Source organism: Pan troglodytes, chromosome 21 (genome assembly GCF_028858775.2).
Source record: "Pan troglodytes isolate AG18354 chromosome 21, NHGRI_mPanTro3-v2.0_pri, whole genome shotgun sequence".
NCBI classification, from domain to species: Eukaryota; Metazoa; Chordata; class Mammalia; order Primates; family Hominidae; genus Pan; species Pan troglodytes.
Genome location: NC_072419.2, coordinates 22892042 through 22906764, shown reverse-complemented (window position 1 = coordinate 22906764; position 14723 = coordinate 22892042). Strand labels below are relative to the sequence as shown.

Genomic DNA, 14723 nt, shown 5'->3' with positions numbered 1-14723 from the left:
TTCCTTAAACCAGCCCCTTCTTGGGCCACCCACTATAGACGTCACCAAAATGGTTTTTCAGGATAATTTCCCATGTACATTTCCAACAATATGAAATTGTGTAGATAAATCATGGTGCATCTATGTTATAGAATCCCATGATATTAAACTATGTTGTAGAATAATAGTTAATGATTTGCTGATTTGTCCAAGGTATATATTATGAGGAAATGATTAAATAATAGACTCTCTGGTAGGCTCTTCTCTGTGAGTGCATCTATATGGCCGGAAAGGCTGAGGGCTGGGAACAAAATAAAGGAGTCATGGTGTAGGACACTTACCTGTGCTTTCTAAATTTTTTGCAGTGAATTATTGTAAACATGAGAGCGTGCAGGGTATTAAAAGTTATTTCTTACGGCAAAGAGATGGACATCGGTTGACACCATCTCCTCACTCAGGTGGTCAGTAACTCCTTGTCATTGTGTTTCTGGCTGTGAAGCTCATGCCACTGTCTTCAAAACACTACCCATAGAAATCACCGGTTGAAACCTACTCTGTGCTTTACAGAAAGCCCTCAGGATACATGGTCAGCCAGGTGGGGATCTCTGTCCTCTGAAAACCCCAGTGGAGGGGGAGACAATCTCTGCCCTCTGTGACCTGAAAGGCCCTGAGTGGTGTCCACCCTAGCTCCCTCTTGGGCCATGATTCTTCTCTTGTGGCCACCCTCCCTTGGTTTCTTCTCCTGTTGGCACCATGTGGTCCTTCTGTACTTCCATTGTCCTGCACACATCCCCTCCTGGCCTGTGGCCTGGCTCATCCCTCATGTTGGCACCAGAAGCATCTTCATGGCCACTCCCTTCCTTCATGCAGCTCTGTCCTGAATGTCCTCTTCTCAGTCCTTCCTCTTCCCCAGCTTTATGCTTTATCATAGTACTTATCTCACGGCGTACGCATTATGTATTAGTTAGCTCAACCCCACACTGGTATAGAGGTTTATGAGGGAAGAGACTTGATTTCTTTTGCTGAGACCACAGTGCCTAGGATAGTGCCTGGCATGTTGACCAGGTGAATTATGGGCGAGTGAACCACCAGTTCCTGAATGTCCTGCCCCGTGCTGTGATAGAGGACTCACGGGCAGGGGAGGCAGAAGAGAAGCTTGCCCAGGAAGGTGCCCTCGAGAGTGTGTCATCTGGACCTTTAATATTCTGCTCACAGTCTAACTTCCCTGTTATTTCTCATCACTTCCCTTTATTTAATCAGAGCAGTAGCCAGCTGAGGCTCTGTATAACTTCCTCTGTGTACCTCTCATTTGTCTTCCTTCTGTTTTTCTTCCACTGGATCTTCCCCCACCCACACTATGCTCATCACAATTCTATCCGTTTTTCAAGGCCAAGCTCAGACAACACCTCCTCTGCAAGGCTTCCTCTCATCCCTATAAATGCTGTCCCTCCACCCCGTCTCCTGTTGAAAACATGCCCTTTCCCACTGGGCTCCTTACATTCTGTGTGATCGATATATGAGCATGTTTTCTTTCACTCTGTTTCACTCACTTGAGAGTATCCAAAGGCACGCTGTCCATTCTTTATTCTACTCAGAGTCCTGCCTGTTCACAGCAGGTGCCAGGACAAGTTTTGTTGTATATGTAGAATGCATGGCTGAAGGAAGTGGGAGGAAAATTATGTGGTGCATTCTTCTGGTTTGTCCAATGGGAAGAGGTATATTTTGTAATGATGGATCATTTTTAACTTTTGAGAGGCTCCTTCTGGGATAAAAAGTACCATGGTTTGGTTGAGAAGGTGAGATAGAATTCCAGCCTGGGTAGAAGAATGGATGAGGAGTTGGAAGAGGTGGGCTTGAGTCCCGACTCTTAAAAGGAGGTCACCTGGGCCCTCTCTCTCACACTCTATGGGCCTCATTCTCCTGGCCTGTAAAATAGGATGGAGGGGCAGGGGAGGTGGGGTGTGTACGAGTTCATTGTATGATCTATTTCAAGTGTCTTTCCAGTTCAGACTGCCTGTGATCCTCTGGCTTGATTAGGAAAGCCTCTGGGTTTCACATCTATGGTCCTAGCTGTCATTTTCAGAGCAAGTTATACCATTGCTATGAGAAATAGGCCGGGGAGAAACTTAGTGAAAATGCTTATGATATCAAATTTTATTATTTTTTAAAAAACCAATCCTTTTTTCTTAGGGCACTTTCCATTTGCAATGCAAAAGGCTTAAGACTGGCTCCTTGGAAAGTCTTTAGTGAGTACCTTCTAGACCAGCGATTTGGAAATTTATTAGAAAACCATTCCCAGAGTGCTTTGAATTTTTAAGTTATAAACTCTGACATTTACTTAAGAGGGTTTAATTTCACAACCTTCTAGATTAAATTGCATTGTGAGACTTCTTGTATCCCACCCCCATCTTGATACACACCCCTCGAATTGTAATTTTATGTAAGTCCGCCTACTGTGGGATACCCTGACAATGATTTGAAAAAAGGGTGAGTGGGAGTGAGTAGTGTAGAAATTCTAATTGTCTCTACAAAACAGCTATTCCTACCTTTCTAATGAAAGTTTACCTGAGAGCTAATTCACACAGGAAAGACTTCAAGGCCTTTCCATGAAGAGCTGGAAACCTGATGGATGGCTGGGTTCTTCTTTTCATCAGTCTCCCAGAGCCTACCCTGGGTGAAATAACTGCTTTCTGCTTAGCCTTCAAGGAACATCTAGAATGTTAGGTTCACAAGGCTAGGAAGAAGATTGGATAGGACAAGCACAAACCCCTTCACCCAAATTCAAACATTCTCTTTAGTCTTTAAGATCCCCTAGTCTCCATGGGATTTGCTCAGTTGTGAGGTGCTTGAGAAGGCTGAAGTTTCCTAGGGGATGGTAGTGTGGTGAAAAGGTCAATCATTTTTGTCTAAACCATTGAAGAACCCTCTGTAGTCGGAACTAAACCCTAGTGAAGCATCAGGGAAAGGTGAAACACCGTCCACTGAGTTCTAGTCCTTTTCTGGTTCTCTGGACTGAGGAATACTACCGAGCATTCCAGGCAAAAGGCCAGGAGTTCTTTCAAAGATGACATATGCTTGATCAGAACTAGCTGCATAATTTGCAGAGTTCAGTACATATTGAAAGTTGGGCCTCTTGTTCTAATATCATTAAGAATTTCAAGATGGCCACAGCAGAGAATCAAATATGGGACCTGCCTGAGCACAGGGCCCTGTGCAGCTGCATGGGTCACATGCCCATGAAGTAATCCCTATATTTGACAGTAGCCTAAAAGTCACCTAGGAAAAAGCCAGGCCTACGCATTGACCAAGTTTTTCCTTGTCTGATCATGTGCCCACTGAGATAATAGAGTAATATCCATGCCAGGAACTTTACCAATATGACTGTCCCATAGGGAGACCGCCTCTGTTGCCAGGGGGTCTCCCTTCCGTGCATGTTGTGGGCTGGACTCAGCTTCCGTTACCCTCCCTATCTACCCGCACTGCAACTGCCTGCTCAAGCATTGACTGGACCTGGGTAGTCATACTCTGTTTAGAAACTGAAACGACATCATAGGTACAACTCGAATCACCATGAAGACACACAAGGATGCAGGTATTTATGCTTTCAGATCATTTAAATCTTCCTCACTTCTCTCTCCTCCCTTCTTTCTCCCTCCCTCCCTCTTTATGGTATAAGCTGAGACATTCCCACCCCGTCATTTTTTTATTGCCGATGATAACAGGAAGATTAATTGAAGTATGTGCAGTTATACCTAAAAATGGTAGATCTCTTTTAATGTAAAAGAAAAGGCTATCTCTGATTTTAAAAAAAGTAGGTTGTATGCTATGCTTTTTTTGTTGGACTTAACACGGTAAGTATACTTCCAAGTGTCATTTTAAAATGTTAAAAACACCTGCAAAAATTACATTCTTTGTGGTTTCCTTTTAATTATAACATTTGGGAAATTAGAATGGGGGGCCATGATAATTCCAGTAAAGTAAGATAATGAATTACACATATTTAAAATAAAGCCACCTTCAAATACAATTATTCTTGATGTTCTCTCCTTGATAATGACACACTCACATTTATATTTTACAATCTACTGAGTTTTACTATCCCAAATAATTATCATTGATTATGGAAATAGGTGCATTTTGGAGTATGATTAGTAAATATGTAATATTTAACAGAAATGATCCAGTGTGAGCAGCAACTCATATCACTGCATATCTAAAAATCTCTCTAACTTTGGAATGACTCTCCCCTCATACTGTTTGTGATTTAAGACTGAACATCTTTATGGCATTTTTTGTTTGTCTTTTAAATGTTACTCTTATTTTTGAGGAAACAGGTATCATTATTTACCAAAGGCATTTTGCTTTCAGTAGAAAACAACCAAAGTTTCTACCTATTTAGAGACTGGTCACAGAAAGAAAATCACAAGTCTTCATTAAGAATTAAAATGAGAATCTCTCTCTGATTTCTGACTCAGTACTTTACAGTACTACCTTCAGAGGCTAGAGCAACAGCCTCAAGCGCCTGATCTTGACAACTTCCCTTAATACACATACTTCCCCTTCTCCATCCCAATCAGACACTCTAAAGTGAAGGCTTCGCCTGAGGAGGATCTGTGATTTCACCAATCCAGAGACTCTTAGATCCTCCTCCAAGCTGCTTCAGACCACCCTTCCTCTGCCTGCTGGAGCACTTATGAGCCTCACTTGGGACCGCTGCCTGTCCCACTTTTTGCCTTTTGCACTCTTTGCCTGTCCATACAGTTGCCTTCTCCTCCCCTTCCAGACATTTCCTTCTAAGCCTTTCATCATTCTAAGTCGTGATGTTATCTTCAGTGATTCTTTGAAACTAACTCATCCTGCAATCTAGTTACTTAAATAGCACTCCCTTCTTCAGCATGGAGACTTTCTTTGATTTCTTTTCCTGTAAGCCTTGTCTTGTCTCCACTTACTTCCCTATCCAATTAAGTCCCTCATCTCCAGCACTTGAGCCATCCACTTCCCAGATCATCAGATGATCCTTCTGTTCTTCCACTTATGTGAGTCCCATTGATTCTAGAACCATTGAGCTATCTCCCTGCCCTAAGCCTATACCTAGACATCTAAGCTCAGTGCAACCGAGAAAACCACATCAACACAGAGATCAGTGCCCCTGTAAATTAATAGTCTCTAAGCTTGAATGATGCCCAGCCAGCCCTTTCTGCTCATTTCCTCCATCAGTTCTCTTGCCCACCGGCCCCTTCATTATTACAAATAATGTTCCTGACTCTTTTACTTCTAACCCTACTATTATTTCTCCTCACTCTTATGAAGAGGAGTCATTAGGCAGAGGAGCTTGTTCCTGACTCCATATAGAACACAGGAGTCCTAAGAGAGCAACACCTTTGAATCCCATGTCTGCTTTGCATTCATCCTTTTCTTCTTCTTCCTGTCCCAATGAGAAAACTCCCCTTTTGCCTTTCTCAGACTAACTGCCCCTACCTGTACTATGGATCCTATAGGATTAATAGCTAGTATTTATTAACTAAGTTAATAGTGGTTGTGAGTACCCTCATTGGATCCTCTCACCCACTGAGGACTAGGATTATTTTTGAGCCTGTGTTCAGATGAGGTAATTGAGGTGTAGGAAGGTTGAGAGATTGTCCCTTGGTCATATAGGAGCCAGAATTTGGTCTGGGCTGCACCCATGCCTGAACCCTTGCTCTCAGCTATGGCGCTACCCTTTCCTTTCCTGCCTGCTCAGAGACCTCTCTGTCTATCAGATATTCCCAGCCTCTTCCCATTTTTTCACTCAATCTCTCTGTCTCCTGCTTGTTGATACAAGGATTTAAATAGGCACAAGTCTATTTCATCTGTTAAAATGAGCACCCATTCTCCCAAAACCACCACCTCCCCTTTACAACTAAACCTACCAAGAAAGTGCTCTACTGTATTTACATTCACCGTCTCCAGGTTCCTCTCACTCACTCATCAGACCTCTCCAGTCCAGCCCCAGCCCAGCAAAGGTCTCTCCAAGATGAACCTCCACGTCATGAAGGTCATTGGGTGCTCCTTGGGCTCTGCATTTTACTTGGCATTCCTGGGTTATTCCATGCTACTGATCTCTTTCTCTTTCTTTAGATACCCTCTTCCCTCTGCTTTCATATGTCTGCCCTTTCCAGATTTTTCTCTGTGTCTCTAACTGCTCACTCCCAGCCTCATTAGAGGGCCATTTATCTCTGCCCGTCACTGCGAAGTCTGTAATCTTTCTGACTTTGCAGCAAGCTCCTTTATTCTCCTTCTACACGTGTGTCCTGGGTAACCTCACCCACTCTTGGGGCTTCAGTTCTTGTCAACATGCCAGTGAAGGCCAAGTCCATACCTTCAGCCTTGATAAGGGCCTGCATACCAGCTCGTTGAATGTTTCGTGCTGCCTGCTGGACGTCTCAGTTGGATGACCCTTTGTAAACATTGGATTCTATAAGTGTAAAACTGAGCTTACCTTGAAAGCAGGACAGAGAAGAGATTAAAATTGTGGGCTCTAGAATCAAACCTGATTCTGCCAGTTACTAGTAACATTGCCATTTCTCATGTGTGAAATGGGAACAGTGACCTCACAGGGTCATTGTGAGAATTAAATTGACAGTACCTAGAGCAGTGCCAGGTATGGAGTGAGTCCCCCGTGGTTGTTAGCTTTGGTGAGTGTCAACCACTGCTCTGGCCTCTCCCACCTTGGAGCACCAGCACTGCTACAGCTGCCACTCCCCAGGCCCCTCCTTCCCCACTGCTCTTCTCATCTCAGTGAACCACAGCAATGCGAGGCAACACTCAGTCCTCGATGTGTCCAGGTGCCAGGCAGGCATCTTACTTGTCGTGTCTCACTTGATCCTGGCTACAGCCCTTTGAGGTGGGGCCTGTTACATTCTTCAGCCTTTATAGCAGTGAAGCATCCAAGGTTAAATAACTTGTTCATGGTCTCAGAACACTAGAATTTGTATTCAGACCTGCTGATCTCTGGGCTCAGTCTCTTTGTAGTTATGTTCTGCCTTCCTACCCCCCTATAGGAATTGGACAGAAACCCGAGGGTCATCTTTGACTTTTTCTTTCTCTTTACCACCCCCACCAAAATGCCACCAGTTGCCAAGTTTTGTCAGTTCGACCTGCTGAGTGTCAGGAGAGAGCTTCACTTCTTTATCCTCTCACCAAGATAATGCATTTCTGAGTTTTAATATCTAATGTGACATTTTAACTGAGCACCTACTTTTTTTTTTTTTTTTTTTTGAGACAGAGTTACGCTCTTGTCCCCCAGTCTGGAGTAGAGTGGCGAGATTTCAGCTCACTGCAACCTCCACCTCCTGGGTTCAAGCCATTCTCCTGCTTCAGCCTCCCGAGTAGCTGGGATTACAGGTGCCCACCACCATGCCTGGCTAATTTTTGTATTTTTAGTAGAGACGGGGTTTCACCATGTTGGCCAGGTTGGTCTCAAACTTCTGACTTCAGGTGATCCGCCTGCCTCAGCCTCCCAAAGTGTTGGGATTACAGGTGTGAGCCACCGTGCCTGGCCAACTGAGCACCTACTTTTTAAAAATTGAGCACAGTGTCAGGTACTGTGCTAGGCAAGAGGCTGCAACAGTCTGTAAGAGAGATGTGGTCCCTGTCCCCACCAGGCTCCTGATCAGTAAGTGACAGTCAGTGTGTCACACATGAGCATGGGGTTCTGAGCTCAGAATTTGGTAGTACCTAGGATCAAGGCAAACAGTTGTCTTGGGTCCTGCTCTGCCATCTCCTGCTTAAGTTGCTACCACTAACTTGTCTCTGCCTTCTCATATTGCTCCCCCACCCATCTATTTTCTATGAAACACCAAGAGTATGTGTTCTTCACAGCCCTGGCCCAAGACATTTTTCTGCCACCTCCTTTAAGATCAAGTTCAGAGTCATTAACATAACATCCAAGGCTCTTCACTGTCCAGCTTCTGTTGTCCTCTTGAGCTTCATGTCTTGCCACCTCTCCTATAGCAAGCCAAAAGCTGATTTTATTAGCTTTCCTTGAGTTTCTATATCATGCAAGAGAAAGAATGACTCAGATTAGATATATGCTTCTTCAGGAAGCTTGCCTTGATCCTAGGTACTACCAAATTCTGGGGTCAGTACCCCATGCTCATGTGTGACACACTATCTGTCACTTACAGACCGGGAGCCTGGTGGGGACAGGGACCACATCTCTCTTACAGACTGTTGTAGCCTCTTGCCTAGCACAGTTCTTGACACTGTGTTCAATTTTTAAAAAGTAGGTGCTCAGTTAAAATGTCACTTTAGATATTAAAACTCAGAACCGATTACCTCCTCGAGACCATGCAGCTCACTAGTAGCAACAGTTGTAGTGGTTGGCAGCAGAGATTTTATTACCAAACTTGAATTCAAGTCCTGCCTCTGCTGCTTATATACTCTAAGCCTCAGTTTCCTGCTTTGTCAAAAGGGATAAGAAATATGCTTTCTAAGGCTGGAAGAACAAGTGACGGAGGGCATGCTGACTGTCAAACACAAAACCTATTTCTAGAAACAATCCTCAGATGGTAGGTTTCCATCCGAATGCCCAGTGCTCAGTGTAGCATTTGTGGCTGTGCACATGTGACACTGTCAAAGCCAGCTCTACTGATGGGCACACTGAGCTCTTGTTCACAGAAAATAAAAATGAAGAGTACAGATCATTCCATTAGGGAAATTCTCAGGATTTAAAAAGTATTTTATCCAATGATTCTTTTTGACTATGTAAATATCTCTAGAAAGACTAAACTCTACTGAAGTATGAAGATACCAACTTGGAATCCTTCCTAAGGTTCTGTTTATTCTTAAATAAAAATAAATGATCATATTTTAATTTTAATGAAGTCCTAAGACTATTAATGCAATTGCATATGGGCTGGCCTTCATGACTGGCAAATGCTTTTCATTTAGATTTATATGGCTGATTTCTCATGCATAAGGTACAGATTATTTCCATTTGTCAGTAGAATAAATATATTGCTATCTAACAGGTTTCAATGAAATATTTAATACTTTAATATCACAAATTTGAACATTGCTCATAAACTGATAATAGATGGTATTTTGGAAGCAGACTGCCATGAGTTCACATCCTGGCTCCACCACCTATTACCACTGTGACCTTGGAGAAGGTGTTCAACGTATCCAAACTTTTGGATTCCTTGTGTGTAAAATGGAGATACTGTTTGCCACCTTTAGAATTTGCTGGGTGGACAGAGGGCGGTTATGTGTAAATCATGCCACACAGCACCTACCATGTAAGAGATACTCAGTTCTGCCTAAAAAAGCCACCATACTGTGGTCCCAGCTGCTCAGGAAACAGAGAGGAGGATTGCTTGAGCCTAGGAGGTCAAGGCTGCAACGAGCCATGATCACACCACTGCACTCCAACCTGGAAGTCAAAGCAAGATCCTGTCTCAAAAAACAATACCAAAACGAAATCCACCAGACATCTTATTCTCAATATTACTCCACATTATTAAATTGGAAAGAGAACTATTTGAAGTTTGTTCACTCATGACTAAGTAATTGTTTCCAATCTGGATTTTGCACATTATTCAAGGAAGAAGATTTATGGTGACTTTTCTGTAGCCAAGCTTTTTAGCTGTATCTGCCCTCTACCGCAACAGAAAAATGTATAAGCTTAAGAATTATAGTTCAAGGGTGGTGGAGTCAGGGGAGGTAGCTGGCAGTGTCTGACCCAACTCCAATCCCAACCCTGAAAAAAAATAAAAAAGAAATACAGTTTCTGCTGCTTAATAAGAATAGTGAAACTGTGATAATTAAATATAGTATTTGATAAGAAATCAGCTTGTGTTATTATTTTAGTGAGTTGTCTTAAAATTCCCAATGACCTAAATCACTTTATTATACCACCACTATGAATCTGTTCACAATCTCACAACCCCCATAACTCCTATACTGTATAACCATTAATTACAGCAGGAACTTGATGAACCTACATGCAGTATAACTATCTATAAAGTAGTAAAGGTGCTAGTTTGACTACTGTTTATATTTATTATTGGTACTCAGTTATTTTCTATGATTATCATGAGAAGTGTGGAGAAGTGTGAGAAGTGTAAAACATAACAGAGCTAACTTTTTGGAGTGTTTGTTTCATGAAATTATTGGGAAATGTGATATTTATAAAAAGATGTTTCAATTCGTGCATGGCTATTGGCTTTTAAGTACCTTACTGCTTTTCTCCTGATATTCCTTCCTATTAAATGCTTTCCTTAATTGATGTCTGTGCTCTCTCTCTCTACCTCCCTGGCAGTCTTTTCCCTATAAAAGGACCCATCTGTCTAAGGTAGAGATTCTCCATTTTTATATACTCATCAGTGCTAAGCTGCATGGAGTAGACGTGCTTATCATTTAGAAGTCTTGTTTAACTCTGCTTTTTCAATACAGTTTTTGTTTTGTTTTCCTTCAAGTAAAATCTGTTCTTTTCAGCCTGAGTTCAAGTACCCAAAAGTATGTCTAATTCCTAATCATAGTCCTAAAGCAAAGAATGCATTTTAAACTTGCTAACCCATGGTAATTAATAGTAATACTTGAAAAACTGATGCCCTTTTTAATATGTGACTCTGTATACAGAGAGAGAGAGAGAGATAGAAAAGCTCTTTAGAAAAGTGACTCATTTTCATTTGATTTTATTAGACTTGAATTTGAGAGGCAACAGCGTGAAGAACTTGAAAAATTAGAAAGTAAAAGGTAAGTCACATGGGGTTCAAGTTGCAACACTCCTGTAGTCTGGATTCCTGTGTTAATATCCTGGACTGATTCCATCTGTGTCTGCTTCAATACTTCCCCCTTGCTCTGTGTCTGTTATCTGTTATTTACATGTCTAATGACTGCAGGTCTTTTTTTTTTTTTTTTTTTTTTTTTGGAGTAGATGGTTTTTCTTCAAGTTTAAATTTTTTTAAACGTTCATCTTCAAATATTTATGAGAAATGGGAAATAGAGTCAGTAGGCAAATTTAACACACCAATTAAATTTAATACACCAAAATGTATTCATTTAAATTTAATCAAAAGTAGATCTTCTCTTAATAATATCCCCTGAGTTTTTAAAAAGCCTGAAGAATGACAATTTGCCTTCCTTCTACCTGCCTGCTTTTAAAACATCTTTCCTGATATTGTTTGGCCATTTGTATTTCCCCATGTATAATTTGCTTTTCTTATTCTTTGCTCACTTTTCTTTTGTGTATGAGGGGGCAGGGTGGAGGGAGAAATGGCTGTTTAATTGATCTGGGCAGTTCTTTATATGTTCTGAAATAATTCTTTACCTGATAAAACTGTATTTTCTCCTTTTCTGTTTTTCCTGTCCTATTTAACCAGCCAAGACGTAGACCAAAGATGACAGTTAGAGTAAAAACTAAGGCTATAGAAAATCTGCAAAGTAAATGTTTATTTAGTAGGACCTGGAGTTTAAATGTCACAAATAAATTGGCTTAGTTTCCAGCGTCATCCAAGATAGACGTTTGGTGGGTCAGGAGGTGGAAGCCCAGTATTCCTGCTCTAACTCTGTGTTCTTCCTCTGGAGGCCATCCCAACCCTAGACTTCAGTACAGTACCCAGTGGAGATCATTTGTTCTCCAACAGAAAACACAACATGTCACCTCCCCACCAGCCTGCAAAATTATGCATTTTGTATATTCCAATGGAGGCTCCAGTTGTTTTCAGTGTTATGCACTAATAAACTAACATTTTGGACCCTTTGGTGATCACCATTTGTCCCAAACTAGTGATTAAATGCTAAATAGTATGTATTTTTTAGCTGGAACAATGAACTGTCGATTATCATGACTTTGATATTTGACCCCAATGAGATGAGGACAGCATAAGCATTTTTATTTAATGTTGTCTTGTAACAACTTCTGTTGAGTTTTAGTCATTGGGCTGAATAAAGTTATTCATATTTAATTTAAATTGGGCATGGTTCTTTCTCTTTGAGCTCAGGGGCCTTTTAAAATTATATCATGCATAACACATTATGATTATATGCTCTACAAAGAAATGATATCAGAAGCCACTTCAGGAGAATAGGCAGGTGATATGTTGGACAGTTAAAAAATAAAAAAAATTAAACAGGATGCTGCTGGAAATTTAAAGGAAAGCAGTTACTCTTTTTTATTTTAATGGAGGCTTTGACCTGGTTGTATGTGCATTTTCAGAACATTTCAGTAAAGTTAGAGCAACATTTGAACAATGATCAGATAACAACCAGTCAGTGCTTTGCATTTCAGGAAACTCATAGAAGAAATGGAAGAAAAGCAGAAATCAGACAAGGCTGAACTGGAGCGGATGCAGCAGGAGGTGGAGACCCAGCGCAAGGAGACAGAAATCGTGCAGCTCCAGATTCGCAAGCAGGAGGAGAGCCTCAAACGCCGCAGCTTCCACATCGAGAACAAGCTAAAGGATTTACTTGCTGAGAAGGAAAAATTTGAAGAGGAGAGGCTGAGGGAACAGCAGGAAATCGAGCTGCAGAAGAAGAGACAAGAAGAAGAGACCTTTCTCCGCGTCCAAGAAGAACTCCAACGACTCAAAGAACTCAACAACAACGAGAAGGCTGAGAAGTTTCAGATATTTCAAGAACTGGACCAGCTCCAAAAGGAAAAAGATGAACAGTATGCCAAGCTTGAACTGGAAAAAAAGAGACTAGAGGAGCAGGAGAAGGAGCAGGTCATGCTCGTGGCCCATCTGGAAGAGCAGCTCCGAGAGAAGCAGGAGATGATCCAGCTCCTGCGGCGCGGGGAGGTGCAGTGGGTGGAAGAGGAGAAGAGGGACCTGGAAGGCATTCGGGAATCCCTCCTGCAGGTGAAGGAGGCTCGTGCCGGAGGGGATGAAGATGGCGAGGAGTTAGAAAAGGCTCAACTGCGTTTCTTCGAATTCAAGAGAAGGCAGCTTGTCAAGCTAGTGAACTTGGAGAAGGACCTGGTTCAGCAGAAAGACATCCTGAAAAAAGAAGTCCAAGAAGAACAGGAGATCCTAGAGTGTTTAAAATGTGAACATGACAAAGAATCTAGATTGTTGGAAAAACATGATGAGAGTGTCACAGATGTCACGGAAGTGGCTCAAGATTTCGAGAAAATAAAGCCAGTGGAGTACAGGCTGCAATATAAAGAACGCCAGCTACAGTACCTCCTGCAGAATCACTTGCCAACTCTGTTGGAAGAAAAGCAGAGAGCATTTGAAATTCTTGACAGAGGCCCTCTCAGCTTAGACAACACTCTTTATCAAGTAGAAAAGGAAATGGAAGAAAAAGAAGAACAGCTTGCACAGTACCAGGCCAATGCAAACCAGCTGCAAAAGCTCCAAGCCACCTTTGAATTCACTGCCAACATTGCACGTCAGGAGGAAAAAGTGAGGAAAAAGGAAAAGGAGATTTTGGAGTCCAGAGAGAAGCAGCAGAGAGAGGCGCTGGAGCGGGCCCTGGCCAGGCTGGAGAGGAGACATTCTGCGCTGCAGAGGCGCTCCACCCTGGGCATGGAGATTGAAGAGCAGAGGCAGAAACTTGCCAGTCTGAACAGTGGCAGCAGAGAGCAGTCAGGGCTCCAGGCTAGCCTGGAGGCTGAGCAGGAAGCCCTAGAGAAGGACCAGGAGAGGTGAGATTGGGAAGGAAGGGTGTGGCATACAGTGGGTGCCAAATGAGTGCTCATTTTTCACTCTTCATGTTGTGTTTATCCTTTTTTTTTTTAACTTATTCTTTTAGCCTTCATATTCTCTAATACATAGGCAAATGCTTATATTTGCCAGAACTGAGAAAAGTACTCCTAAACTTCTTGTATTTCTCCTTAGTGTCCTTCTTTTAGAATTGTTGGCCTAGAGTTGAAAAACACACGAACAAAAGCAAAGCCCATGTACATTATCCCACTGTCCTATGGAATGTGCGTGTTTTAATATTTTGATAAATGCAAGACTAGAAAGTTTCCACTTTGATTTCTCCTTCTTTCTTATCTCCCTTGCCTGTCTCCCTCTCTTTCCCCTTTCTTCTTCCCCTTCAGTTCCCTCCTCTCCCTTCCATTGCATCTATTTCCTCCTCCTTTCTCTTCCTTTGCCCTCTCTCTTTCCTCTCCCTCCCCTTTCTTCCTTCCCTCCTTGCCCCTCTCTGACTTGCTCCCTGTCTCTTTCCTTCTCTCCCTATTTTCTTCCCTCCTCCCTCACCTCTTTCCATCTCTGCTTCCCTGCCCTTTCTTACTAATGATTTCACGTCTTCTCCATGACCAGCACTTGTTGAAATAAGTATCATCCCTGGGTTCATGGTTTGCATACAGGCTACTGATTTCTGCAACCTGTTGGGAATGAAAAGATCAATACTTCTGCCACCCCTATTGAGTCACAGTATTTAAGAGGAGGCCTCAGGAATCTGCATTATAAAACAGTCAACCGAACCAACAAACAAAACTCCAGATAATTCTGAACACAGTGGGATATTAGAACATGTTTGGTGATTTACTGATAGTATTTTTGTTGTTGTGAAAAATAAAACTAGGAAATTAGCACTCTTGTCTTGTAAGGTAAGAATATTTATCTTCCTTCACCTATTTTCTGTCACCATACTTACCAGACCATAAGTTCTCAAAATGCATATTATGTGAATTTGAGGACACCTTTTCTGGAGCCTTGAAGACATGATGACAAGACTCACAGAAAGGCCAACAGCCACCTGGGTGATGTAAACATCACCCGATTTGGAGACTTGCAAGAGGAATTTATAGC

At 42.2% G+C, this 14723-nt stretch overlaps 1 protein-coding gene across 15 annotated transcripts in view; it reads left to right on the top strand.

Annotated features, from left to right (window-relative positions):
* Positions 1 to 14723, top strand: part of KIF16B (kinesin family member 16B) — a 302464-nt gene that overhangs the window by 179679 nt on the left and 108062 nt on the right. For 13 of the 15 annotated variants that reach the window (XM_009436832.5, XM_063803041.1, XM_009436829.5 and 10 more), the window contains 2 exons: positions 10663 to 10716; positions 12251 to 13609. In XM_009436832.5, the coding sequence (XP_009435107.2) occupies positions 10663 to 10716; positions 12251 to 13609 (1413 nt within the window). Of the gene's footprint in view, positions 1 to 10279; positions 10313 to 10662; positions 10717 to 12250; positions 13610 to 14723 lie in introns of all 15 variants that reach the window. The other 2 variants (XM_054674565.2, XM_024352101.3) reach the window with 1 other exon arrangement.